The sequence below is a fragment of the Myotis lucifugus genome, unplaced genomic scaffold (genome assembly GCF_000147115.1).
Source record: "Myotis lucifugus unplaced genomic scaffold, Myoluc2.0 scaffold_536, whole genome shotgun sequence".
Taxonomy (NCBI): domain Eukaryota; kingdom Metazoa; phylum Chordata; class Mammalia; order Chiroptera; family Vespertilionidae; genus Myotis; species Myotis lucifugus.
Genome location: NW_005871584.1, coordinates 361,336 through 387,775, shown reverse-complemented (window position 1 = coordinate 387,775; position 26,440 = coordinate 361,336). Strand labels below are relative to the sequence as shown.

At 47.4% G+C, this 26,440-nt stretch overlaps 1 protein-coding gene across 6 annotated transcripts in view; it reads right to left on the bottom strand.

Annotated features, from left to right (window-relative positions):
• Positions 1–26,440, bottom strand: part of CLASP1 (cytoplasmic linker associated protein 1) — a 266,904-nt gene that overhangs the window by 31,553 nt on the left and 208,911 nt on the right. For all 6 annotated transcript variants that reach the window (XM_023745324.1, XM_023745323.1, XM_014446407.2 and 3 more), the window contains 6 exons: positions 25,692–25,835; positions 24,501–24,607; positions 15,413–15,563; positions 9,313–9,559; positions 4,917–5,107; positions 3,257–3,385 (listed from right to left, as the gene is read on the bottom strand). In XM_023745324.1, coding sequence (XP_023601092.1) covers positions 3,257–3,385; positions 4,917–5,107; positions 9,313–9,559; positions 15,413–15,563; positions 24,501–24,607; positions 25,692–25,835 — 969 coding nt within the window. The remainder of the gene's footprint in view (positions 1–3,256; positions 3,386–4,916; positions 5,108–9,312; positions 9,560–15,412; positions 15,564–24,500; positions 24,608–25,691; positions 25,836–26,440) is intronic.

Genomic DNA, 26,440 nt, shown 5'->3' with positions numbered 1-26,440 from the left:
AAAAAAGAGATAGAGGAAGACATAAACAAATAGGAGAATATACCGTGTTCATGGATTGGAAGAATCAACATCATTAAAATGTCCATACTACCCAAAGCAATTTATAGATTCAATTTACTCCCCATTAAAATACCAATAACATATTTCACAGGCCTAGAACGAACTCTCTAAAAATTCAAATGAAATAAAAAAAGACCCTGAATAGCCGCAGAAATCCTGAGAAAGAACAAAGTTGGAGCGATCATAATACCAGATATCAAGCTATATTACCAAGCCATGGTTCTCAAAACTGCCTGGTACTGGCACAGGAACAGACATATAGACCAATGGAACAGAACAGAGAACCCAGAAGTTGACCCAAGCCATTACGCTCAATTAATATTTGACAAAGAAGACAAGCGCATACAATGGAGTCAAGATAGTCTTCAATAAACAGTGTTGGGAAAATTGGACAGATACACACACAAAAATGAAACTAGATCACCAACTCACACCATACACAAAAAAAAACTCAAAATGGCTAAAGGACTTAAATGTAAAATGGGAAACCATAAAAATCTTAGAAGAATCCATAGGCAGCAAAATATCAGACATATGTCGTAGCATTATCTTCACCGATACAGCTCTTGGGCAATGGAAACTAAGGAGAAAATAAACAAATGGGACTACATCAAAATAAAAAGCTGCTGCACAGCAAAAGAAACCATCAACAAAAAAACAAGAAAGCCCACTGCATGGGAGAACATATTTGCCAATGTTATCTCCAATAAAAGTTTAATCTCAACACTTACAGGGAACTCATACAATTTAACAAAAAGAAGATAAACAAGCAATCAAAAAATGGGCAATGAACCTAAATAAACACTTTTCTAAAGAGGACATACAGAAGGCCAAGAGACATATGAAAATATGCTCAAAGTCACTAATCATCCGAGAGATGCAAATCAAAAAAACAGTGAGGTACCATGTCACACCTGTCAGAATGGCTATCATCAACAAATCAACAAACAACAAGTGCTGGAGAGGATGTGGAGAAAAAGGAACCCTCGTGCACTCCTGGTGGGAATGCAGACTGGTGCAGCCACTGTGGAGAACAGTATGGAATTTCCTCAAAAAAATTAAAAATGGAACTCCCATTTGACCCAGTGATCCCACTGCTAGGAATATATCCCAAGAAACTAGAAACACCAATCAGAAAGGATATATGCACCCCTATGTTCATAGCAGCACAATTTACAATAGCTAAGATTTGGAAACAGCCTAAGTGCCCATCAACAGATGAGTTGATTAAAAAACTGGTATATTTACACAATGGAATACTATGCTGCTGTAAAAAAGAAGGAATTCTTACCATTTGCAACAGCATGGATGGACCTGGAGAGCATTGTGCTAAGCAAAATAAACCAGTTGGAAAAAGATAAATATCACATGATCTCACTCATTTGTGGAATATAATGAACAACATAAATTGATGAGCCAAAATAGGAAAAAAAAATATTTTAGAATATAATAGAAGTAATCTTGTTATTTGGAGATTTTTAAGATTTCCTACAACTTTTGTGATATACTATGTTAGTACAGTTTTGGTAATATTATATTTAAAATCTTTTTTTCTTGAAATATTAATGTGTATTGCATGTGACATTGTATTTAAAACCGTTTTTCTTGGGGAAGAAAACACAGAAAAAACAAACCAACACATGCGTCACTCCTGTAGCTGTTATGCTAGGACTATTAGATGGGGAGATGCCTAGACAGAGCATGAGGACCCCCACCCTTGCTGAGCCTGCAATCACGGTGGGATTTAAGGAGGTCAGACAGGTTACTGTCTGGTAGTCATGTAACTGCTGAGCAGAGGAAAAGCATGATTTAGGGCAGCGGTTCTCAACCTGTGGGTCGAGACCCCTTTGGGGCTTGAACAATCCTTTCACAGGGGTCACCTAAGACCATCGGAAAACACATATATAATTACATATTGTTTTTGTGATTAATCACCATGCTTTAATTATGTTCAATTTGTAACAATGAAAATACATCCTGAATATCAGATATTTACATTACGATTCATAACAGTAGCAAAATTACAGTTATGAAGTAGCAACGAAAATAATTTTATGGTTGGGGGTCACCACAACATGAGGAACTGTATGAAAGGGTCTCGGCATTAGGAAGGTTGAGAACCACTGATTTAGGGTCTGGTGCTTTTTGTTGATATAAGAATTGCTCTAATCATAATTCCTTTAATCCACAGTACGCCCATGAAATAGTCACATGTGAGCCAAGAGACTGAAATGAGCAAGTAGTTATGTCTTTCGCTGGGGGGGTCAAACCCATTGTCTGCAGTATAAAGGTTCCTAAAGTTCTAAATATCTGGCTCATTTTCCACAATGGCTTTTACTGGAATAGTGTTATTGAAATCATTTTTACTTAGGATGCTCCACCCACTTCCCCAGTCTCTGTAGACCTCTAGAAAGGACTGGTGATCCATGGGCTGGAACAACTAGGTAAGCAAGTGGACGAGGATTTACTGCGTGCCTGTCTGCAGTACATGAGCGGGGCAGACACACATCCGCTGCTCTCCAACAGCACCTGAGGTGCCAGGAACCGCAGGCGCCGTTTGCCAGCCTGGCCCACATTCAGGAGCTAGTGGACGAGGCATGGCACAGCCAGAGGAGCCCTGCCAGGGGACGAAGGGAAGGGAGACCCACACAGCGCAGTACCCGCTGGCGCCAAGCACCGGCCAGGAACCGTCACGGGTCGTCTCACTGAATTCTCATGAGAAACTTAGTGGTACCCATCTCTACTTTACACATAGGGAAACTAAGGCTCAGAGTTTGTGAAGTAAGTTCTCCGGGGTTCTGGAGCGAGGCCTTGTCGCGACTTGTCCTAGGATGCCTGCATCTTCAGAGCTGATCTCGCTCTCCAACATCAGCCGGCATGATGCCCACCGCCAGGAAGAAACGGAAGACCCTTCCTTTGGACCAAACCAATGGGAACCACAGATGTGGGAACCCCAGGATCAGGCCGAGCCCACTGTGCACGTGGAAAGGGAGTCAGGAACCCACCACGTGGCACCAGCCCTCGCACGGCACTGCCCGCGGCCACCACGCAGCCCTGGCTCACCCCTGGGAGCGGCTCGGCCTGCACTCAGGGAAGGACTCCGTTTTGGAAGCCGTGCAGTGACTGACAGTCCTCTCTCCCCACACAGCCCACTGCGCCTGGACTTGTTTCCGCATTCCCGGTTCGGGCGGCTCACCTCCTTGTGGGAGTCTTTGTGGGCTTCCAGAGTCTTCATGATCGTCAGCTCGGCGTAGTTTTTGAATCTTGCTGGCTGGTTTCTCAGAATCTCCCGTAAAACTCTCAGCGCCAGTGCACGAATGGAATGCTGGGGAACAGGAGGAAGGAAGAGGTCAGCAGCCTGCACCCACGCACACACCCGGCAGCAGGGTCCAGGGCACCGAGCGTCCGCAGACGCCTGGACACGGTTACTCTGCTGACCTGCCGGGCTCTCGGACGGCCAGCTCCATGCGCAGCCCGTGCCCCTGGTGGCATTCCCAGCACCCTGCCCACACCTAAGAGGGACATGATGAAGGTTTCCTCAATGAGCCAAGTGAGGACAATGGAGCTCTGGGGGACGGGAACTTCCTGAGGCTCAGAGATGCAGACCACCCCGTGTCAAATGCCCGGAGGACAGGTAAACGCGCCTGGACACCGGGATGCGTGGCCTGTAAGACTGTGAGCTCTCCAGGGCAGCTGAGACCTGTCATTCTCCCAACCTGCTGCGTGATGAGGCCACGGGGGAGGGGACTGTACCAGCCTCGAGGTGCTTGAGGACCTTGAGGCCCGGGTCATGTGTCTGGAGGAAAGCCATTCCAAACAGACTCCTAATCTCAATAAAAGAGAATGGAGTTTACACCAAACACAGCCAAAAAGTACATCCTGATTCTTTGTCACTCACCTGTGCAATTCACCCTCCACCCCGTTCTGCTGCCTCTACATGACATCGCTCTATCTCCCGGCCTCAAAGCCCAACCCAGGAGAAGGGCTTCAGAAACCAATGCTTTGTTTTAAGAAAAGTTGATACCGATCTTTCATCACCATTCTTCTAGCCTCCCTCCGCCTGTTCTAGACCAAACCACTAATCCTAAGCAGCAGAAAGCAATCCAAGTCAGCGCGACACTCCCAGCCTCCTGCTCACCTGTCTCCCATTCCCACCACCGTCAGCATGAGCCCGGGCATGGCCTTTCCCGTGGGCTGTGTCAGATTTCAGCCCGGGCCTGCCCTGGAGCTCTCCCCACGTTCAGGCGATTGCTGTTCCTGCTGCGGACACAGAGCCCCGCGCGAGGGACACGGCTTATTGGCAATCCCTCCATTTACTCCCGTCTCTGTGGACGGGCCAGCTGCACGGGCAGGAAGGCAGGACAAATGCCTAGTGTGTCACCTTCAGATGTCACAGTGTGAAGAGGACCTTTACTTTAAAATTAACAACAGAAAATACCTTTACTTTAAAATTAACCCCGGTTCCTGAGCCTGGTGCGCGGCCCTGACGCATGCACGGGTGAACGGAGACAGAATGTGCCGGAATGCAGCATTTCGTAGGGTCTTTAAAAAGGAACTTCTCTGTTTCGCAATGAAACATGAAACAAAAATAAAAGTCACAAGGAAAAAAGCTCATTGTTACAAACGACATTTTAAGCTAACAGAGTTTTAAGAAATTTTGTGTAAAGTGACCTGATGCAGGAACAAGTCCCCTCATCGACGTGAACGTACTCTAGGTGGGGCTTGCTCCCTGGGCTCCGAGGCCAGTTCAGGCGAGCTTTGATGTAAACAGGGAGCCCAGTAGGAAAGGAGAGCTGAGCCACCCCACAAGAGCAGCCCCCTCCACCCCCGGGAAGGAAATGCAGAACAGCTCTCACGTCTTTGTCTCCAAGGGTCTCCAGGAGCAGGAGCAGGATGGTCTTGAAGTGCTCCTCCCAGACGCCCAGGCTGTCCTCCCGGGTGACCTTGAGCAGCTCCAGCAGGGCGCCCTTCCGCTCCTCCACGCGCTCGTTGTGGTTGGACAGCTCTTTCAGAAGGTCCGCCACCAAGTCCGAATGGTCGATGGGCACTTGTGAGACACAACACAGACGTTACCGCACGAGGGACGCCGGCTGCAGGTGCTGCCTCAGCGACGCAGCCGCCCTCCTCTGCCCTCCGGTCTCTTCCCATCACCCCCTCCATCCTGACCTGCGGCCCGAGCCTCACTCTACACCCGCAGCAGGTCATCCACCAAACTAACTGTCAAAACAGAGGTGGGCCCAGCCAGCGTGGCTCAATGGTTGAGCATCGACCTATGGTCCAGGAGGTCACAGTTTGATTCCCAGTCAGGGCACATGCCCGGGTTGTAGGCTCGATCGCTAGGGGGCGGTGTGCAGGAGGCAGCTGATGAATGATTCTCTCATCACTGATGTTTCTCTCTCTCTCTCTCTCCCTTCCTTTCTGAAATCAATAAAAATATATTTAAAAAACCCAAACAAAGGTGGGAGAATAGGTATCGAGCACCAATACTCAATGTCTCTACCCTGCCTTACCACCTTCCCACTCAGACAAAGAGGAGAAACTGCCATTTCTTTCATCGGTTCACATAGAGAAGAAGCCCTCGCAAAGCCCGTCCTAACTCCATCTCCACTGCGACAGTCCTGCGTCAGGCCCTGCCACAGAACCCGCTTACTAGCATCCCCTCCACCAGAGCACGCTTTCCTCAAGGCACTCCTTACAGTTCCCTCCCATCAACACCCACCCACCTCCGAGTGTCCAGAGGTTAGGACAGGGGTGGGCAAACTTTTTGACTCGAGGGCCACAATGGGTTCTTTGGACCGGAGGGCCGGAACAAAAGCATGGATGGAGTGTTTGTGTGAACTAATATAAATTCAAAGTAAACATCATTACATAAAAGGGTACGGTCTTTTTTTTTTTAGTTTTATTCATTTCAAACGGGCCGGATCCGGCCCGCGGGCCGTAGTTTGCCCACGGCTGGGTTAGGAACTAGCACAGGAAACAGACACCAGCCAAGGTCGACTGTCAAACTTCCCAAGACCTCTAGTGAATGACTTGCAGGGACTTGAACCATATGGCAGAAGAGCATATCCCTTCTCTGCATGTTCTTTTAAGAGATCTCCACTCTGAATTCACTTTAAGTAGAAAGCGTGAAGAAACAAGTCAGAAAAATCATCGGAACTACTTTTTTTTTTTAAAGATATATTTTTATTGATTTCAGAGAGGAAGGGAGAGGGAGAGAGAGATAGAAACATCAATGATGAAAGAATCATTGATCAGCTGCCTCTTGCACACCCCCTGCTGGGGATCGGGCCCGCAACCCAGGTATGTGCCCTTGAGTGGAATTGAACCCAGGACCCTTCAGTCCTCAGGCTGACAGTCTACCCAAACCAGCTAGGGCAGGAACTACTTAATTTGCATGTGCACATTTCTTTAGATTCCAAAATTGGGGAACTAACACAGAAGAAAGTCTGAAATGTGAAAGAACTCTATCATTTCCCCCTGCTCTCCCCACCTTTTTCTTCAAATCTTTTATTATCCAGTTGCTGAATAAATAACAACCAACATCCTAATCTCCATTCCATCTTCAATAAGATCCACAGTGGTAAGTGAAATGATGCACCAAGTCTATGAGCAATGAAAGGCCACAGGCCAGTGGTCCACAAAGGGCAGTCAGACCAACACTAACCGAGCCTCTGCCAGGGAGCAGACGCCTGGGGTGCACGCTGCAGCCACCAGCAGTGAGCTCTGAAGAGCCAGGACTATGCTTTCACCGGCTGGACTTTTCCACGCTGGCACTCCCCCCACACCTGCTCCCCCCACCCCCCCGGGCCCTAAGAAGTATATATGTATGCTTTTAAAAAACTGACGACTGCCAAAACCGGTTTGGCTCGGTGGATAGAGCGTCGGCCTGCGGACTGAAAGGTCCCAGGTTCGATTCCGGTCAAGGGCATGTACCTCGGTTGCGGGCACATCCCCAGTGGGAGGTGTGCAGGAGGCAGCTGGTCGATGTTTCTCTCTCATCAATGTTTCTAACTCTCTATCCCTCTCTCTTCCTCTCTGTAAAAAATCAATAAAAATATTAAAAAAAAACAAAACAAAAAAAAAACTGACGACTAAGTTGGGTCGGCTTTAGCGCAGACAGTTCCTCTGTCATGCAGACAGCTAAAATGATTACTAAGCTGAAATAACTCAAAATGTGTCAACATGACAATGAGGTGGAAAACAAATTAAGTTCCAAATAAAATACCATCACACCGAAATATACTTACTCACTTGTTCCTGAGTAAAGGACACGGTCTTAACAGAGTCAGAAAAAGCCAGACTAGTTCTACACTTGGGCAAGGAACTCAACCTTTCTGAACCTCGGCTTCTTAATCTGCAGAACGGAAACAACTGCCGCTATGTCCACTGGATGCAGTGTGTAAAGCATGAGAGCTCTCCACACTGGACGCCGTGTGTAAAGCATGAGCACTATGTCCACTGGATGCCGTGTATAAAGCATGAGCGCTATGTCCACTGGATGCCGTGTATAAAGCATGAGCGCTATGTCCACTGGATGCCGTGTGTAAAGCATGAGCACTATGTCCACTGGATGCCGTGTATAAAGCATGAGCGCTATGTCCACTGGATGCCGTGTATAAAGCATGAGCACTATGTCCACTGGATGCCGTGTATAAAGCATGAGCACTATGTCCACTGGACGCCGTGTGTAAAGTGTGAGCACTATGTCCACTGGATGCCGTGTATAAAGCATGAGCACTATGTCCACTGGATGCCGTGTATAAAGCATGAGCGCTATGTCCACTGGATGCCGTGTATAAAGCATGAGCACTATGTCCACTGGATGCCGTGTATAAAGCATGAGCACTATGTCCACTGGATGCCGTGTATAAAGCATGAGCACTATGTCCACTGGAAGCCGTGTGTAAAGCATGAGCGCTATGTCCACTGGATGCCGTGTGTAAAGCATGAGCACTATGTCCACACTGGATGCCGTGTGTAAAGCATGAGCGCTATGTCCACACTGGACGCCGTGTGTAAATCATGAGCACTATGTCCACTGGATGCCGTGTATAAAGCATGAGCACTATGTCCACTGGATGCCGTGTATAAAGCATGAGCACTATGTCCACTGGATGCCGTGTATAAAGCATGAGCGCTATGTCCACTGGATGCCGTGTGTAAAGCATGAGCACTATGTCCACACTGGATGCCGTGTGTAAAGCATGAGCACTATGTCCACACTGGATGCCGTGTGTAAATCATGAGCACTATGTCCACTGGATGCCGTGTGTAAAGCATGAGCGCTATGTCCACACTGGATGCCGTGTGTAAAGCATGAGCGCTATGTCCACACTGGATGCCGTGTGTAAAGCATGAGCACTATGTCCACACTGGATGCCGTGTGTAAAGCATGAGCACTATGTCCACACTGGATGCCGTGTATAAAGCATGAGCACTATGTCCACTGGATGCCGTGTGTAAAGCATGAGCGCTATGTCCACTGGATGCCGTGTATAAAGCATGAGCACTATGTCCACTGGATGCCGTGTATAAAGCATGAGCACTATGTCCACTGGATGCCGTGTGTAAAGCATGAGCGCTATGTCCACTGGATGCCGTGTATAAAGCATGAGCGCTATGTCCACTGGATGCCGTGTGTAAAGCATGAGCACTATGTCCACTGGATGCCGTGTATAAAGCATGAGCGCTATGTCCACTGGAAGCCGTGTGTAAAGCATGAGTGCAACAGGCAATGCGAGTGCTCGGCGCATGCCGGAGCCCATCTCCCAGCTGCAGGGCAGTCACCGGAGCAGTTCCAGAACAGCTGCCGATACGCTGGGGAGGGGAGGAGAGCCCAGTGGTGCTTCAGACCCGACTCCCACAGCTACACGGGCAACATGCTGAGCCCAGAGCTGGGACTGCCGAGCCTTTGCCCTCCACGTCACTAACTCCTCTCCTGAGCTCCTCGGGCCCTGGGTGCGAGTGACGGCTTCCCTGGTGGCACCCTGAGCCCCCCTCACTGCAGCTTTCAGAGCTGCCCCCTGAGGTCACCCGTGTGCCTCTGGAGGGTGGGACTGTGTGTCCTTTTGTTCACTGTTGTGCTGTCCATGCCCAAGCACATGGCAGGACATGTAGCTGTGAACAAAGGACTAACCAGGCCTGACCCGTGTCCATGTCCATTCGACCAATATGCCCAGAGTTGGTCAGACAAGAGGGGAAGCCCATGGGAGAAACTTCTGGATGGGGACAATCAAACAAAGAAAGACAAACCATCTCGAAGCTGCTCCATGTCGTCGTCAAACACGGCCTCCTTCAGGGCTGTCTTGTCATAGGTGTTGATGGTGTCCGGGTAGGGGTACAGGTTGTAGTCTCGCGCCCGCGGCCCCGGGAAGGCGCGCGGAGGCTGGGTGTTGAGCAGGGAGGTCTTGTTGTCCAGAGCTGTTCTGCCTCCTTCCACCACGTCACTGCCGCCCCGGCCCTCAGTGGCAGGGGACGCAACTCCACCATCCCGGGATACCTGCGCACAAAACAGGTATTAGTCCTTTTTAGGACTTTTAAAAACGTTTCCTTAAGTTTTCAGAAGCATTAGGAGAGCCAGAGACTTCTCACTTGAAATCTGGCCACTAACAAAAGAACAGTTGTTAGAATTTCAATTTGTAAGTATCTACTTCATAAACTGCCTTAAAAGGAACAGAATATGCTTATATTGTCATCTCTTCTTTCATTAAATTACACGTAAAATCTGTTTCACTTTGAACGTGGGGTTAACTTTACGCAAACATTTTTTGAGAGATTAATAACATGAAATTCTGGAAAGTCCCTTGAGAATGAAGGCCACAGCCCCATCCCGCTCCTCAGAGACCTGGCCCAGCACTGCAGCCTGTCACTTCCTGTAAACAGCAGGGCTTCCTCACTGAGGCCCGACACCAGGCCGACAGGCCCCAACCACCCCCACCAGACCGAACGCGGTTCTGCTGCCCGAGAACCCCTTGCACACGGCCCACCACGCGGGGAGCCAAACCATGGCTCGCGGTCTCTAGCAATGGAGGGCTCAGGATCCCCTACAGGTCGTCCTTCCTTTGCATGTTTCTGACTCTGAGTCGGTCTTTACTTTGGGTCAAAGAACAGGTCTTTTGCCCTCACCAGTTTGGCTCAGTGGCTAGAGCATCGGCCTGTGGACCGAAGGGTCCTGGGTTCAATTCCGGTCAAGAGCATGTACCTCAGGTACGGGCTCCTCCCCAGCCCAGGCCCTGGTCAACCAGTCGATGTGTTTCTCTCACATCAATATTTCCTCTCAGTCTTTCCCTGTCTCTAAAAACCAGTGGGAAAATTATCTTCGGGTGAGGATAAAAAAAAGAACAGGTCTCTTATTGTTTTCCAAAAAAATCTTTTTTCTAATAGCTTCTGAGTCTTGTCTTCAACAAATGAAAGCCCTGGTCCTCCGTCCCTGCCATGCTTCTGACTCCTTCACTCTCGGCGTCCCTTCTCCGGGGCCTTTTGCTGGCAGCACTGGGACAAGAGCGGGCCTGGGCTGCCTGGGCACAGCAGACCTGTCTTCTCCTCACCCAGACATGTGACTAAAGCGAGTGAAAACAGCCTCAGCAGTCGGACCCCTTGTGCTGATGCACTTATACTTACATCATTTCAACCCTAAGTGTACAATTCAGCGACATTAAACCCATTCACAGTCTTGTGAAACCATTATCCACCAGTTAGATTTTGGGCAACACTTTTTCATCTTTCCTAACCGAAACTCTGTATCCATCATGTACTAACTCCTGCCCTCCCAGCCTGGTAACCCCATTCTACGTTCTGCCTCCATGAATGTGAGGACTCTAGGTGCCTCACATAAGTGGAAGCACACAGTGCCTATCTGTCTGTGTCTGGCTTATTTCACTTAGCATAATATTTTCAAATTGCATTGGTATTGCAACGTGTCAGTATCACATTCCTTTTTTAGGGCTAAGTAGTCTTCCACTGCACACACACATCACATTTAAAAAATCCATTTATCTGTTGATAGAAACTGTGTTCTCCACCTTTTGGCTATTATGAATAATGCTCCTATGAACACTGGTATAGAAATTTGTGTTCAAGTCCTTTCTTTCAACTTTTTTGGACATATACCTAGTGAAATTGCTGGAACGTACTTGATTAACACCCCTCCCAAAAAAGATTGTTTACTAATATAATACTACTGTAAAATACATGCATGGATATGAGCAAAATGATTTAACAGGGGTTTTCTCCCAGGGAAGATAATTCACGGATGATTTTAATTTTCTTCTTTTTGTAACTCTATTCTAAAAATAAAACATACTTTTATAATGAAAAATCATTTATAAAGGGAGAGTTTTAAAGAACAAAGACATTCAAAAAACAAAGCTAAACTGTCCTAATTCTAATCACTTTTAAAAACAAAAAAAATCTTACTTTTTAAACTTTGCTTTTTATCTCTGTCCTTGTCTACATGCATGTTTTATAGTGTGGGAATCACAGTGCACATACTGCCATACACAGGGTGTCCCAAAAATGTACACACACACTGTGAATAACTATAAAGGCAGTGTTTATTAAAATAATCTCATTTTCAAAATTGAGCTACCCACTGTTAAAGGGTGTATACATTTTTGGGACGCACTGTATTTTGCTTTCCTCGTAGCGTAAGCATGTCCCACATAGTTTTTATAACCTTAACTAGAGGCCCGGTGTACGACATTTATGAACTGCAGAGGGGCGCGGGAAGAGGGGGGGAGGGATCCTCAGCCCGCCCTGCGCCCTCTCATAGTCTGGGACCCCTGAGAGGATGTCCATCTGCTGGCTTAGGCGGACATCCCCCCTCGGGGTCTTTAGCGCTGCCTCAGAGGCGGGAGAGGTTCCTGCCACCGCTGCTGCGCTCGCCAGCCATGAGCACGGGTTCCAGCTGAGAGGTGCTCCCCCTGTGGGAGCGCACTGACCACCAGGGGGCAGCTCCTGCGTTGAGCATCTGCCTCCTGGTGGTCAGTGTGCATCATAGTGACCAGTTGTTCTGCTGTTCAGTTGATTTGCATATTAGCCTTTTATTATAATAAGATTTACTCAACTATTCCCCTTCTACTGATTTTTTAGTTTTTGGTTTTGGCCATTATAAATAATACTAAAATAAACTACTTTGCGTAAAAACTTATCCTTTTTCTTTTTGCTGAGCTTGTTAGAAAATAGATCATTAAAGGCTATGAAACTAACGTCCTTTTGCTAAATGTCACTTTACTAAGTTCCACAATGACGGTGACAATCTGCCATGCCGCCACATGTCCCTCTAGCCCAGCGGTTCTCATCCTGTGGGGATGAACGACCCTTTCACAGGGGTCGCCTAAGACCATCCTGCATATCAGATATTTACATTACGATTCATAACAGTAGCAACATTACAGTTATGAAGTAGCAACGAAAATAATGTTATGGTTGGGCCACAACATGAGGAACTGTATTTAAAGGGCCAGAAGGTTGAGAACCACTGCTCTAGACTTTCTGGCACTAAGTGTTGCAACTTCTACTTGAAACAAAGCTGGCATCTCTGCTTCTGTGAACCACCTCCCCTGGCTCTGATGCCCATGCGTGAGCGTCTGCCTCCTCAGACGAGTCACTGGTCAAGCTTACGAAGAGGCAGACTGGCTCCCGAGTCCCACCTTCAACACAGTATTAGATCTACCTCAGCTTCATAGTTAAGAACCTGGTTACCAGTGGCCAAGAGGTTGAGTGGTAAACCTCAACTCCTCACTGTCACTGCCTCTTCTCATGCTCCCGGAGGCCCCCCCTCCAGTGGGACAGCCCTGTCTCTGCATCAGGTTCTCCTTTGGCCTCGCTGCTTCCTCTCCAGCCTCTGCTCCTCCCACCCTGGAAGTGCTGAGGCTTCCTGGCCCAGCTCTCACTTCTCACTACCACGCTTCATTCCTTTCAACTCTCAGCACAGTACTTTTATGCTCTAAAAAGTTGAAAACACTTAAACGTTCCAAAAAACAGGGCACTGGGGACATGACTATGGCACATCCATGAGGATTACCACCCAGCCCCAGAAGGCACAGGGAAGAGCACTGGAGGACAGCACTCGTGTCCTTGTGAAACAGGACGCACACTTTGATGCCACTTTTATTTTAATTTATTTATTTTTAAAATATATTTTTATTGATTTCAGAGAGAAAGGGAGAGGGAGAGATAGAAACATCAATGATGAGAGAGAATCATTGATTGGCTGCCTCCTGCACTCCTCCCACTGGGGATGGAGCCCACAACCCAGGCATGTGCTCTTGACCGGAACTGAACCCGGAACCCTCCAGTCCACTGGCTGACGCTCTATCCATTGAGCCAAACTAGCTAGGGCAGATGTCACTTTTATTTTAAAAATACTCTGCACACCCCCTGAAACACATTAATGTATAAATACACATAAATAGAAAAATGCACAGTAAAATGTTAAAGTTCATTATCTCTAGAGATGGTGACTTCTTTTCGCACTTTTAAAATATTATGTGTTGGCTATCTGTCACATTTATAGTTGGGACGAGTAATACCCAGGCACCCACCTCCTCCCAGAGTGGCTTCTGTTCCTACAGGATGTCTGCTCACTAGGCAGAGCCCTGCCCTGACCCCCAGCCACTTGGAAACCTTTCCCAGGCCCTCCCAGCAGCCCAGTGCCAGGCCTCTCTCCACTGATGGCACAGAGAGTGGGAGCTGTTGGGCGGGGGGGGGGGAAGGGCAGATAGAGGGGGAAGGACCCTCCGTCTTCCTGCCCCTCCTTTGTGGCCAAGGCTAGCTCCTCAGCAGGGCCCAGATCGCATCCCTCCATGTCCTCAGGGGCCGTGTCCACCAATGGACCCTCCCCTGCACAGGGAGCTTTCTTCTCTCTCTGGCCCACTGGCATTCACGCAGGTCAGGCCTCTCCCACGGGGAACACCCCAACGCCCTCTTCTCTCCCCAGTTTGTTCACACTTCAACCCACTTTCAACCCTTCCGGAACCATGCTCACAAAGTCCAATGGACTCCTGAGAGAAACAAAACCTGTGAAGTGTGGACTGTGATTACTTAAGAAGAACAGGAAAGTAAACGGTGGGCCCCTTCTCAAAGGAAAGGTCTTGGCTCTATGTCAAAACACTGGTGAATGAGCATGTGTTTCCTGTGTTTCAGGTTAACATGGAATTTGCACGTATATAGTAAATTAAAAATCCAATGGAGCCCTTCCCTCCGGGTCTGACTGGTGGGATCCCTTCGCCACAACTTCCTCCCGAGAGTTCCCTGTAACACCGTTCACCACACGCTCCGGGCCTCCCCTCCTCTCCAGCTGTTCTTCCAACTTCTTCCTTAGTGTTGGTGCTGCTTTGGATTTTGCCTTTACCCTTTACCTGGTTGATTTCATTGGCTTTTCTTTGGTTCCCATGGAGCAACTAGTCAATCAATGCCCCTCAAGTCTGTCTCCAGCCTCACTCGCTGGCCTAAACTTCAGACGGCCATATCCAGAGGCCTAATGGATACGTCTGCTTGGATGCCCTGCAGGTCTTGGGAGTCACATGTATTCAAAGGGGTTATCATATACTTTTTCCCTCCTGCTATGAAATTTTCTCATTGAATTGCACTGGCACCTACTCATGAGTCCTAGTCAGACCTGTAACTCTTCTATTCCTGCTTTTCTCCTACTGAACCCAAATGCCTTGGAATAATTCTCCATCTGAGTGAAAGCAATCTTCCCAAAACTTCATGTGACCATGCCACGTCCCCGGTTAAAATCCTTCACGGACTCTCCAGTGTCCCCAGTGAAGTCAAGACACGGCTGGAAATCCCCCTGGGGTGAGCCCGTCTGAGCCCCTTCTGCAGACCTCCCCCAAACACAGCATGCTCCCTCTCTCCACTCAGGGGGAACCACTCCCATCTCTCCACCTTCTCCCCCTGCTCTGACTACAACCTCCTACTTGGCTTTCATGCTTCATCGCTTGCAGATCCTCCTGGGCACCGAGACTAGTCCTGGTGGGTCTTGGTGCTGAGCCCGACCACCCATCACATGCACCACAATCTCCTGCTTATCTGCCTGCCTCCGCATGAGATTAGAGCTCCCACTCAGCCATGCTGGTATCTGATTCAGGCTCACAATTTTTATCACATCACAGGAACAAAAATATGACCAGCACAAACAAAAGCAAACTGAAAACAAAGGTATTTAACATTTTTCACAAAGATAGCAAGGCTAACTCAAAATTGCCTTGGGCCTCTAAAAATATTCCTTTCTATTACACGCTAAAAATAACGATGCAGCTCAGGAATGGCAGTGGTCAGTGTTCAGAAGAATCATTAATCACCACTTAATCAATATACAGTTCTCTATTAGTCCGGGGATACTTACAATATCACAGTCCTTCTTGCCATCTCGTTTAATTGGCTCATTCAGATCCTCTTGGCTTCGAAAACTAAACTTTTCAATGGCTTCTGTAACTCCACGCAAAGAACTATAGATTTCTTCAGAGTTCAGGTTCTCTGTATCATTGTCCAGCAAGCTAAAGATCAAAATATTTTCTTTCTTAAATTGAGGCATATGCATAGAATTGAGACGTGTGCATACATTTCTTCTAATAATTTACGGAGTAAGGTATAGTTTTGCTTCTTTCGGTGATTTAGGTGGAATGAAAAGAAGACATCTGTTATTAGAGCACCACTGGGGGACAAGCACACACCTTCCCTGTCAAGCCTGGTCCTAACACATTGCATAACACACAATTAGAACCAGCGGGAAACAACCACGAGGATGCAAGAACTCAAAGAGTGACGACTGGTGACTGAATGCACGAGGTAATGAAAGTGGAAAAATAACCGGCATATCTTGAGCATGGAAGAAAGTAGATTGGTTGTTACTGGTCTCAAATGTACAAACTTAAATGAAAAGGAATGGGCACTTCAAAGTAAAGCTAGATTACAAACAGATTTCAGAGGAGCAAAGCAAATGACTTCACCAAGCTGGGTTACGCTCACCAGTATCAGAAACTTGTACATAAAATCCTGTGTTACCGCCCAGCTGGCGTGACTCAGTGGTTGAGCACTGACCTATGAACCAGGAGATCAGGGTTCAATTCCCAGTCAGGGCACATGCCTAGGTTGTGGGCTTGATCCCCAGAAGGGGGCGTGCAGGAGGCAGCCGATAAATGATTCTCTCTCATCACTGATGTTTCTCTCTCTCTCTCTTCCTCTCAGAAATCAATAAAAACTAAACAAAACTAAAACTAAAACACCAACCCTGTAAGTTGAAGTCGGCTCCCCCTTACCACTGGGCTCCTGAGAGTCTAACTCGGCTAGCTAACCCAGGAACTTGTTGGGAATATCAAATCCTTGTAGATGCTTATTTTGGAGTTTTATAATAAGAGCCAATCTTATAAAGATGAGTGAGTTTCTAGATGCATGTTTAAAACCATTTTTAAAAAAACCAAAATTATCTGTCCCTTAAAGAAAAGTGATTGTCAACTGATGTCATTTTTTAAAAAAATTTAGCATAACTAAGATGAAATGAAGCAAAAATCCTAACCAGCCTTTGGTGTAATGCAGTGTATCAACAAGTGGCCTTTAGGTGTCTGAAAAGTACACTGAAATTGAAAATCCCAAGAACAAAAACCATCAACTGCCTCTCACTAAGAATATATTTTAAAAGCACAGAAAAAATACAAGAATATAAAGAAAGCAAAACGTGAAGGAACACTCAACAAAGACAAGTCCAAACTATAACTTAGTTAAGATGTCACTTGTTTCAAAAAATACCCAGGACAAAATCAGTTGTGTGGTCTATGTGGCTGCAAAAAGTCCTGAGCTACACGGAGGATTGCTAGGGACACTAAAGAGTCCTTGGCTGTATATAAGGAAGCTTTCACCATTACTAAGGACAGCACTCTTTCTGCTCCTCTAAAGAGAAATAGTGAATTAAGCACCCACTGCCAGGAGCCCTTCCACAGGACAGCACAATCCACCCCTCACAGAGGTAAGTTTCCTGTCACTTAAAAACAAACACACTTCCTAAGCCCCTCCCCTGTCTATTGTTGTTTTTTAAAGCTTGGGCAGGCGAGCAAGAGGGCTTTGGACAGTTCTCACTTGGAGTGGTCAGGCTGGCCTGAGGGTGCAACGATGCAAGCGTTTTCTAGGCTAGTCAGGTTCCGCTGGAGCGTCAGGCGAATTCACTCTTAGAGATGGAAGCTAGCTGCCTAAAATTGCAGAACCGGCCCAGACAGAACGCACTTTTCTGTTCTGATGAAAGAAAATACACACCCTAACTGTACTCGGCCAGTTCAAAAAAATATCAACTCAAAGATTGGCTCTGGCGTCAAACAAAAAAGGAATGAACCTGAACATACAGCTAAAATTCCATGTATACACTGACAGGAGGTGGATAAAAACTTGAACAGAATTCAAGATTTCCAGTCCTTCTAAATCTCCAACGTTATCGCTCCATGAGCTCCACAAACACCACAATCCCAGCTTATGTATGAGCAAAAGCATTTATACATCTGGCCAGTACACTATTTTTAATATATAAAGACTGAATAAACAAAAAATATGTATATAAGATGTAAAAAGATGTCTTAAAATATTTTGAATCAAAACAACCAAAACTAATAACATAGCCCATGCACACACACACCAAAAAGAAAAAAAAGAAAAGAAAGAATGATGGGATGGGCAGGAGGAAGTGATGACGTTCAGCTTTTTAAGGGATGTCACAATATTATTTTCCATATGTCGCTTCAGATGATGTTAACTTTCACGTAATTCATCTCACTTTTCTTCATCTGAACCTCCTTAGAATATTTCATTTCAGTTCACATAACTTTAGCGTTATAGTAGCCTCTTTTTGAAAGAGAAAGCAAAGGATTCTGCCAGCTCATGCTCCTCCTTACTGTCAATTACTAAAGCAGGGCAGACTTCCCTGCAGGAGCCCATGTGCATGGCCGAGGCCAGGCTGCTGCTCCTTTCAGACTCGCTAGCTGAGGTCTCGAAGGGCTCCTTGGTACGAAGCGAAAACTGTGAGCTCCAGGTGAGAGCGATCATTGTTTCCCTCGAACAGGAAACAGGGTACTTTCTTGGCTATTTTATGCTTTGGCTTGATTTGTCTTTTTTCAAGTCAACACCTCGGAGCCCTCATTTCATACAGAAAAAGGAAACTCCCATGAATGCTGTCATCAGGGAACTGTAGACACTGTGGCCCCAACAAGCCACACGCTGGGGGAGCAGCAAGACACACGCAGCAGCCTCACTCGGGGGTAGCCCGGCCTGCACCTGCCCCGCACTCAGCTCGGAGACAGCTCCGGGAATGACCCTTAGGGCAAGGCCAGGCCCTGTCCCTGTAAACCTGGGACAAGAGCCCAGAAAGTTTGCCTCAGGAGCCTTCAGATTAGCAAGAGTGGCTCCACTGGTCAGCAGTCACTGACCTGGGGTCAGCCAGGCACCCAACACTGAGCCCAACACAGCCCTGGGCCGCAGGCTGTGAAGGGTGCGGATCCTGGAGGTGCACGAGGTCAGTTGCCAAGGAAGAGAAACCGGAGACAAGCAATTGTCTCCTTAGGTTTTCTTCGTTATTTTGTAGGGAAAAGATACTAGGGTATAGAAAAAGGATAACTGGTCCTTGTTATGAAATAAATAGGGTTTTGGTATAGAGCAAAGAGACAGACTTGGATTTCCTCTTGGTTTTATGTGAGCAATAGGTTTTCTAACTGTAAAAGCTCACCACCTCTCTCCCAATGGTTGCATAAGGTACAGGATTTGTTAAACGTCAGCTGCATTACTGTGCCACGTGCGAATGAGGATTCTGGGAACAGGGCACCCTCGGAGGGCATGGCGGCTGGCTGGGGAGACTGGTGGGGTGAAGCTTGGTGCCCATTAGGGCACAGTTTACCGGGAGACATTAAACTGGTCTTATAACTTAAGGCCTGATTAATCTTAAAAAAAAAAAAAAAAGGAGCCCTAACCAGTTTGGCTCAGTGGATAGAGCGCCGGCCTGTGGACTGAAAGGTCCCAGGTTCAATTCTGGTCAAAGGCATGTACCTTGGTTGCGGGCACATCCCTAGTAGGAGGTGTGCAGGAGGCAGCTGATCTCTCTCATCGATGTTTCTAACTCTCTATCCCTCTCCCTTCCTCTCTGTAAAAAATCAATAAAATATATTTAAAAAAAAAAAAGGAAGTGTATCGACATCGTTACTAACGCTGAGGACAGAGGGACACCTCCCTCGGTGTGCCCTGGCCTAACCGTGCCTACCTACAGTCTTGCAGGGTTCTCTCCACGTCGGAAGTGACTTTAGACAGCATGTTTCAAAAGAAAGACGTTAAAACACTCAGCTGACTGTTTGCCGCATACAGCCTCGCTGTCATCTTCTCTGCAGCGCTCAGAAGGGAGCTTCACGCTCGCCGCCCCAGTGGAGGGCACAAGCCCATCGGACACAGCACCGCCACCGGCAGCTGCCCTGCCCTGCCGACCGCAGCCTTCAGGGCCGGGTTCTTTGGTCTCGGAACCTTACACGAAGCACGAAGAGACCTGCTGCTGTCTGTAGGAACACCTGGCCCTGCCTGTGCCCCGGACTTACCATCTGAAGCAGGCCCCTCCCCTTCCCCAGACTCAGCTGCACTGTCCCACTGCAGCAGGGGCTGGTGAGGACACCAACAGCCCTCCTGCTAGGGGCCGGCCTCCCCGGAGAGGCACCTAAACGCCCTTCCCTTCGCGGGGCTTCCTTTCTGGGTCTGTGTCCTGAGACAATCACCAGGTGACCGGCCATTACCCAGTTGTCAGTCCACACTCTCGCCAGCAGGCCTGAGAGCCGCAGGTGGAGTTTGGGAAGAGCAGGTCTGACTTGCTCTTGGTGGGAATGCCTTGGACCCTGAGAAGAAGGCTAAGGAAACTGCTGTGGCTGCCTGACTTCACGCACTGCCTGGCACCCCCTGGGGGCTGAGCACCGCACCGGGCTAGGCTCGCACGGGAGATGCTGATAACAGGGTCCTCAGTCCTTGTGACACGGGAGGAACCGCACTCACGAGGTCCGACAAGGATCACGCACCTGCTCACGCTTCTCACCAAGGCTCTCCTCCTGCTAGTCGAAGCCAAAGCAGGGCCACTGGAGGCAGCTGAGAGGCTTTCAGAGACTGAGACGACCTTGGGGATGCAATAATATTGTGACACCTCAGACGAGTTGACAGGTAGCTTGTTACCTGGGAGAGTAAGAGCGCCTGAGAGTCTTGTGGGAGGGAGCGGTGGGAATGGAGTTGGGCTGAGAAAGGGGAGGGGGGTGCTTCGATAGCCCATCGGCACTCCAACCCCATAACCGACTGCAGTGATCAGAAGAGGAAAATCAGAAAGAGAAACAAAAAAAGGCAAAGGGGAAGGGAGGAGGAAGATGCTACGTCCTAAGTGTCTTAGAGTCTGCTCTTTCCTTGACCAAGTTCTATCGAAATTCATTGGAGCAAAGTTAACACTTCACCACACAGGGAAAAAGAACACTTTTTGGGTTACAATTTGGCCTCGATAAGACTGCAATCCTCCCCCCCTCGGTCATGCATTTACATTTTTAAATCACAGGAGATTCTGAGTGAAGCGTGTGCACACGCCTACATTGGGAAGGACATGTTAGGCACTTAAAAAAATACATGGATATTCCGTGTCAGATCACGGAAGACAGGAAGACTCAGAGGACGTGTCCTTGTGGCCAGAGGCTGGGATCCAATCAGACGGGAATTCTGAGGCTGCCACAAGCCATTTCCTCCTGAAACAGTAACGTCACCACTGGAAGGCTAGGCGCCAACGCTCAGCTAGCCAGCTCAGAGGGCACCCCAGGTCCAGTCCTCCGCTCCTGCCACCTCATGTGAGGACTGGAATCACCTGCGAACACAAGTATTCCTCTTCCCTCGCACAGGGCACTATGTGACCTGGGCTTGCCAGGCGCCCTGCCGGCAGTTCTTACAACTGTTGCAATTCAAGAGAACCAGGTGCCTGGGAAAGGCTGGGGCAGCCCGGCTGGACAGGGGACAGGAGGCTGGGGGAGGCCGGGCGCAAGGACAGCGCTCCCGCACACACCGCCCCCTGCCGGCTCCTCGCAGTGCTACAAGCAGGAGCACAAAGCTTATCTCCACCTGAGGACAGTCATGGCCCCATTTCGTAGACAAATGAAGTGTGGAGATGCGAGTCCCTGTGCCTTAAAGGGGCTAAGAACTGTCCCTACGTCACACACTGGGTTGGGGGAGGGCAACCCTCTCAGGCCGGAACTCTGCTCCCTCCTACGGAAGGCCGGGCCCCCCATGCACCCACTCTGATTCTACGGACGGTCCTGATCCTCTGGTGGTGAGTGTAAACCCCCCCCCCGCCCCCCGAGGACCTGGGACTGCCAGGGGTGAGGATGACCATGTACTTTTTTATCTTCAAGGCAATGGATTTCTGAAGTCCTTGCAACTCTGCTTCCATTCAACATAAACCACACGGGGTAGTGTGTTCAATGGTGAAAACTGCAGGTCAGAACTCTCCTCTCCAAATACCCAGAGTATTTGTTTACTAGATGAGAATAAACAGTAGTTCTTCCCTCAGACAGACACAAGGAATGGAATGTGCCACAAAAGTTTAGCCTGTTAGCTATGGCTTATCTAATACTATTGGCTTAATAAAAGTGACTTCTTCACTAGTGATTAAAAAAAAACAACTACCAAATTAGATCCCCCCCACCATCTTTTTAGAATATTTCCTTATTACTACCATCATGATTCAAGGATAGAATTTTTGGAGAAAAAACTAATAATAGTTCATTTTGATACTCAATATTAGATTAAAAAATAACTAGCGCTGACTTCTCCCCTTCAGCGTGGAAAGCCACTGTCATGGTGGCCGCAAGCACGCAGGCCAAGAGAACAGGCGCTTCCAGAGCCCGAGAGACCGCCTCCTTGGGAGTCGGCGACAGGGCCATTCTCCCAGTGAGTGCAAAAGTTCCTTTCTCTTAGAGTTTTCCTGGTAGGAAGTATATTGCCTATTTGAATATTTCCAGGGATGTGATGCTGTGAGGCCGTTTTTCCTACTTGGGGCAGTTTTAGTTGAGAAAAACATTTCTCTAAATGAGTACAAACTTGGCTCAGCCCATCTGGCCAGTTAGGCACTGACTAGGACACATGCTTTTAAAAAATAAAGGCCCAGCGGGCGTGGCTCAGTGGTGAGTGTCACCCTGTGAACCAGGAGGTCACGATCAGGGCCATGCCTGGGTTTCAGGCTCCATCTCCAGTGGGGGGCGTGCAGGAGGCAGCCGATCAAGGATTCTCTCTCATCATTGATGTTTCTATCTCTCTCTCTCTCTCCCCCTTCCTCTCTGAAATCAATAAAAATATATTTAAGAAAGAAAAAAAGAAACTACACAACTAAGTAATTCCCTAAAGAATTTTTCAACCAAAAAACTATTTAGGCCACACTTGGAGGTTTTAATATAGAAAATAAATCTCTTCATTTCTTCTACTGACCTGTAACCCTAGCAGTAAACATTAAAATTAAGCCAATTAAGAATGAATGATGATCTGGAAAAAATAAAATTTTTATTAATTTAGGGATCCATGAGATTAATACTTAGCTCTAATAAATTATGCTAGCAGCTCCCAACAATCTTTTACTTAGACTATTAGCACAATTAATAAAATACTTAATTTGTTTTACCTTTTGCTTATTACCTAGAGAGTGTACCACCCTGATAATGAAATACAGTGGGGCCTTGACTTGAGTTTAATTCATTGCGTGACAGAACTCGTAACTCAAATTACTCGTATGTCAAATCAAAAAGTGAACGAGTGAGACACGTGATACTGGGCTGATGTTGTGGCGTTCACTGTGACGTTCGCTGCGCCAACTAGCGGTGGGGTATCTGAAGCTGGCTCGTAACCCGAATTTTAGCTCGCAACTCAAAGCAAAAAATCGGCCGAGAGATGGCTCGTATCTCGAAAAACTCGTTAGTCGGGACACTCGTAAGTCAAGGCCCCACTGTAGTTAAAACATAAGAAGTATGATCTGTGTATTATGATGTGTATTATGAAAGAACAGATTTCCCATTGATGGTGCAAGTATCACTTCCAGAAGCAACAATTTATAGCCAGAGAACTCTGTGACTTTGCTGCTAGCACTGACCCTGGGCCACTGAAGACAATCATACACTGTGACACACATAGAGATGTTAGCATGAAAAACAAGTGGCCGGCGAGCCTCAGCCACACCTGCGGAAAGGCAGACACATTCCCATGATTTCCTGGTCTCCAATGTCTCATTAGAGTGGCTTGTTGCTGAATCATGACAACAGCCCAGACTTGGAGTCAGAACATCAGACTTTAATCTACTTATAGTGCTGGGAGGGGGACTTTGGGATGAATAAACTTAAGGCAATATCAACAGTAGGACACTATTACTATAAGCGGATAGAACACTTTGTTTCACCAAGAGAGAAGTACAAGTTTGATATCTCCCAAAATATTTATACGATAACCCGAGGGACTGAAGAGAAATTCACTGGTAAGAACAGAGGAGTAAGGGAGACTCTTGATTATCTAAAAATAAAAATTTAAAGGCTCTTATGTTTTGATTATCTTCCTACTAGAGAGGTAATCCTTAAAGGGAAAATGGCATACTTGCAGCATTTTCTTATAATTTTAAGATCTTGATGTCAGCAACCCTTAAGACACAGCCCCTTAATTCTTGCTGTCAGTGATCCCAAAGACCTGGACTTCTTGTAGACAGCACAGCATGTACGGCGTTGGCAGGTCCAGGCTCTGGCTCTTACCTACAAAGTCTGGCCTAGAGAGTCACTACTCTGAGTGGGGATCCTGGGGGCCTCCAGCACATGCCAGGTCCCCAGGGCCACCTGAGACTGCTGCGACCCTGGCCGGGAGGAGCAGTGTTAACCACCGGCCCCGAGGCAGAGACACTGCCTTAGACTCTGCCAAGCCAGTGTTCACCGAGTCTGAGATGCTGCTCCAAGTTCAGTTCTCGGGTTCTTACTCCCTCCTCCAGAGCAGCAGCCTGCTGCAAACATGAGCCCAGAATGACAGCGACTAAGCTTGCAAGGGGCACTGGGCTGGAAAACTACCCCCGACTCTGTGTGGGCGGGCTCGGAGGGCTTGTGCACATGACTAAACACCCTCTTCAAGGGCTCCCGCCACTTCCAGGACTGGCGATGAGTTTCTAACGATTTCTATGTGTAGCCATGCTAAATGTAACTTCTTAGCTTCAAAACCTTTAAAGTACTGGACCGTGCTCAGAGTTAGAAGAAACTCAGAGAACATTCAGTACAAATCACGCGTTTCACTGTAGATGTTGCCCAAAATTACTCAGTTAAGATTTGGCTGAGGACTGGAATCCATGATCTCCTGATACCCATACACTTTTTGGTATTAAGCTTGGTAAAAACTATAAAAATAGGCTACACTTCAGTGTCTTCACTTCTGTCGAATCCCATTACCTTGGAGACAGGCCCCCGTGGGAACAGTTGGTGGGTGAGGTCAGGGGGCTGGTCCTGCTGCTGTTGTGTCGGGAGGGAGTCCGGCCAATTGTGTTGCTCGGAGAGCTCTGGGGTGAAGGCAGAATAAGCATCATTACTCCAGGGCTAAATAGAGAATATGGCCCACTTTTCCCTTGGCCTTTTCACCCACATGTGTCTACACGGGCACAATTTGTACAATCAGAATGATTCTTTTTCCGAATCCTTGGGGCCAATTTTAAGTGCATATTAAACAAAAAATAGATGACTTTCATATAGGCATTCCTGAAACTGAATAACTGATGCCAGCTGTGCTAGAGTAACAGACACAATTGAGCATTTACATCTCTACAGTATAAAAAGGTATGTAACTGATTGAATAACCTAACTTAAGAAAATGGCCATATTGTCCTGGCTGGTGTGGCTGTTGGTTGAACATCATCCTGAGAATTGAAAGGGGCTGGTGTGATTCCTGGTCAGGGCACATGTCTGGGTTTCGGGCTCAATCCCCAGTAGGAGATGTGCAGGAGGCAGCCGATCAATGTTTCGCTCTCACATCAATGTCTCTCTCTCTCTCAATCCCTCCCTCCCTCCATTCCCCTCTCTCTAAAAATCAATTAAAAAATCTTTCAGAAAAAGAAAATGGCTACATTTACTTTTTTTAAAAAAAATCCTCACCCAAGGATATTTTTTACATTGACTTTATTTTTTTGGAGAGAAAGTAGGGGAGGGAGGAAGGGAGAGATGAGGGAGGGAGGGAGGGAGGGAGGGAGGGAGGAAGGGAGGGAGAGAGAGGGAGAGAGAGGGAGAGAGAGAGAGAAGAGAAACATTGATGTAAGCGAGACTATCAATTGGTTGCCTCCTGCATGCACCCCAATTGGGCCAGGGATTGAGCCTGTGACCCAGAATCGAAGCCCCAACCCCTTGGTCCGCAGGCTGACGCTCTAACCTTTTAGCAAACAGGCCAGGGTGAAAATGGCCATATTTAAATACCAGGTTCATTCATTCATTCATTGGGAATATGGCAGGATTAAAACTGGTCTCCCACTCTTGAGACAACCACAGTCCATTAAAAGAGAGTAAGCAAGCTGGTTGTTAGAGCAAGCTGTAGACGAGGGACACAGAGAGGCCATGGCCAGTACACACAGGCACCAATGTGGCCGAAGCACTCACCACACTGGTGTTACTGGAATTCTTGAGGTGGTTATGCAGGAGTTTGGTGGCACCATCCTGGAATGTTTTGGGCAAGGCACCAAGTAACATAGTAAATTCAGGAGTGTTCAATTCAAACAGCGATATTAGCACAATCTGTGCAGCCTAGGAAAAGAAGACATGATGAATTTATGGAGTGTCCAACAGCATATCTTGGTCAAAATGTTCATGAAAATTGTTTTTAAAAGAAAACATTTTTATATGAATAAAATAAATAATAAAAGGACATCTTTGCTATAAAAAAAACAAAAATAAAATGTACCTGGAAAAAAATTATATCATCAACTCTAAATCGTGTTACTTCAACCTGGAAAAGAAGTCCTGGGTGCATTTAACGCCCTGGCCTTGGACCTCCGTAGCACATTCATAATAAACTCCGAAAGCTTCCCTGTGCTGTCGAGCACTAGGAATGAAGCTGGTAAAGACACACAACACGCTTCTAAGCAAGGTCCCGAGTTCCCTCAACCCCACTCCTAGTGACTGAGAAATACTAGAAAAAGGCAGCTCAACTGCATCTGCAAATTCCCACGTTCACACCTCTGAACTGAGGAGAGAGTCTTTGAGAAGCAAAGCAGAATTACATGATACAAATGAAACATGTATTCTCCTGCCTTTCAGAAAACGTTCTACCTTTGCGTGTTAGGGGACAACATACTGCAGGACTGCTTGCACCACTGCAGCGGCAGGTGGGACAAAGCAATTAGCTGAAG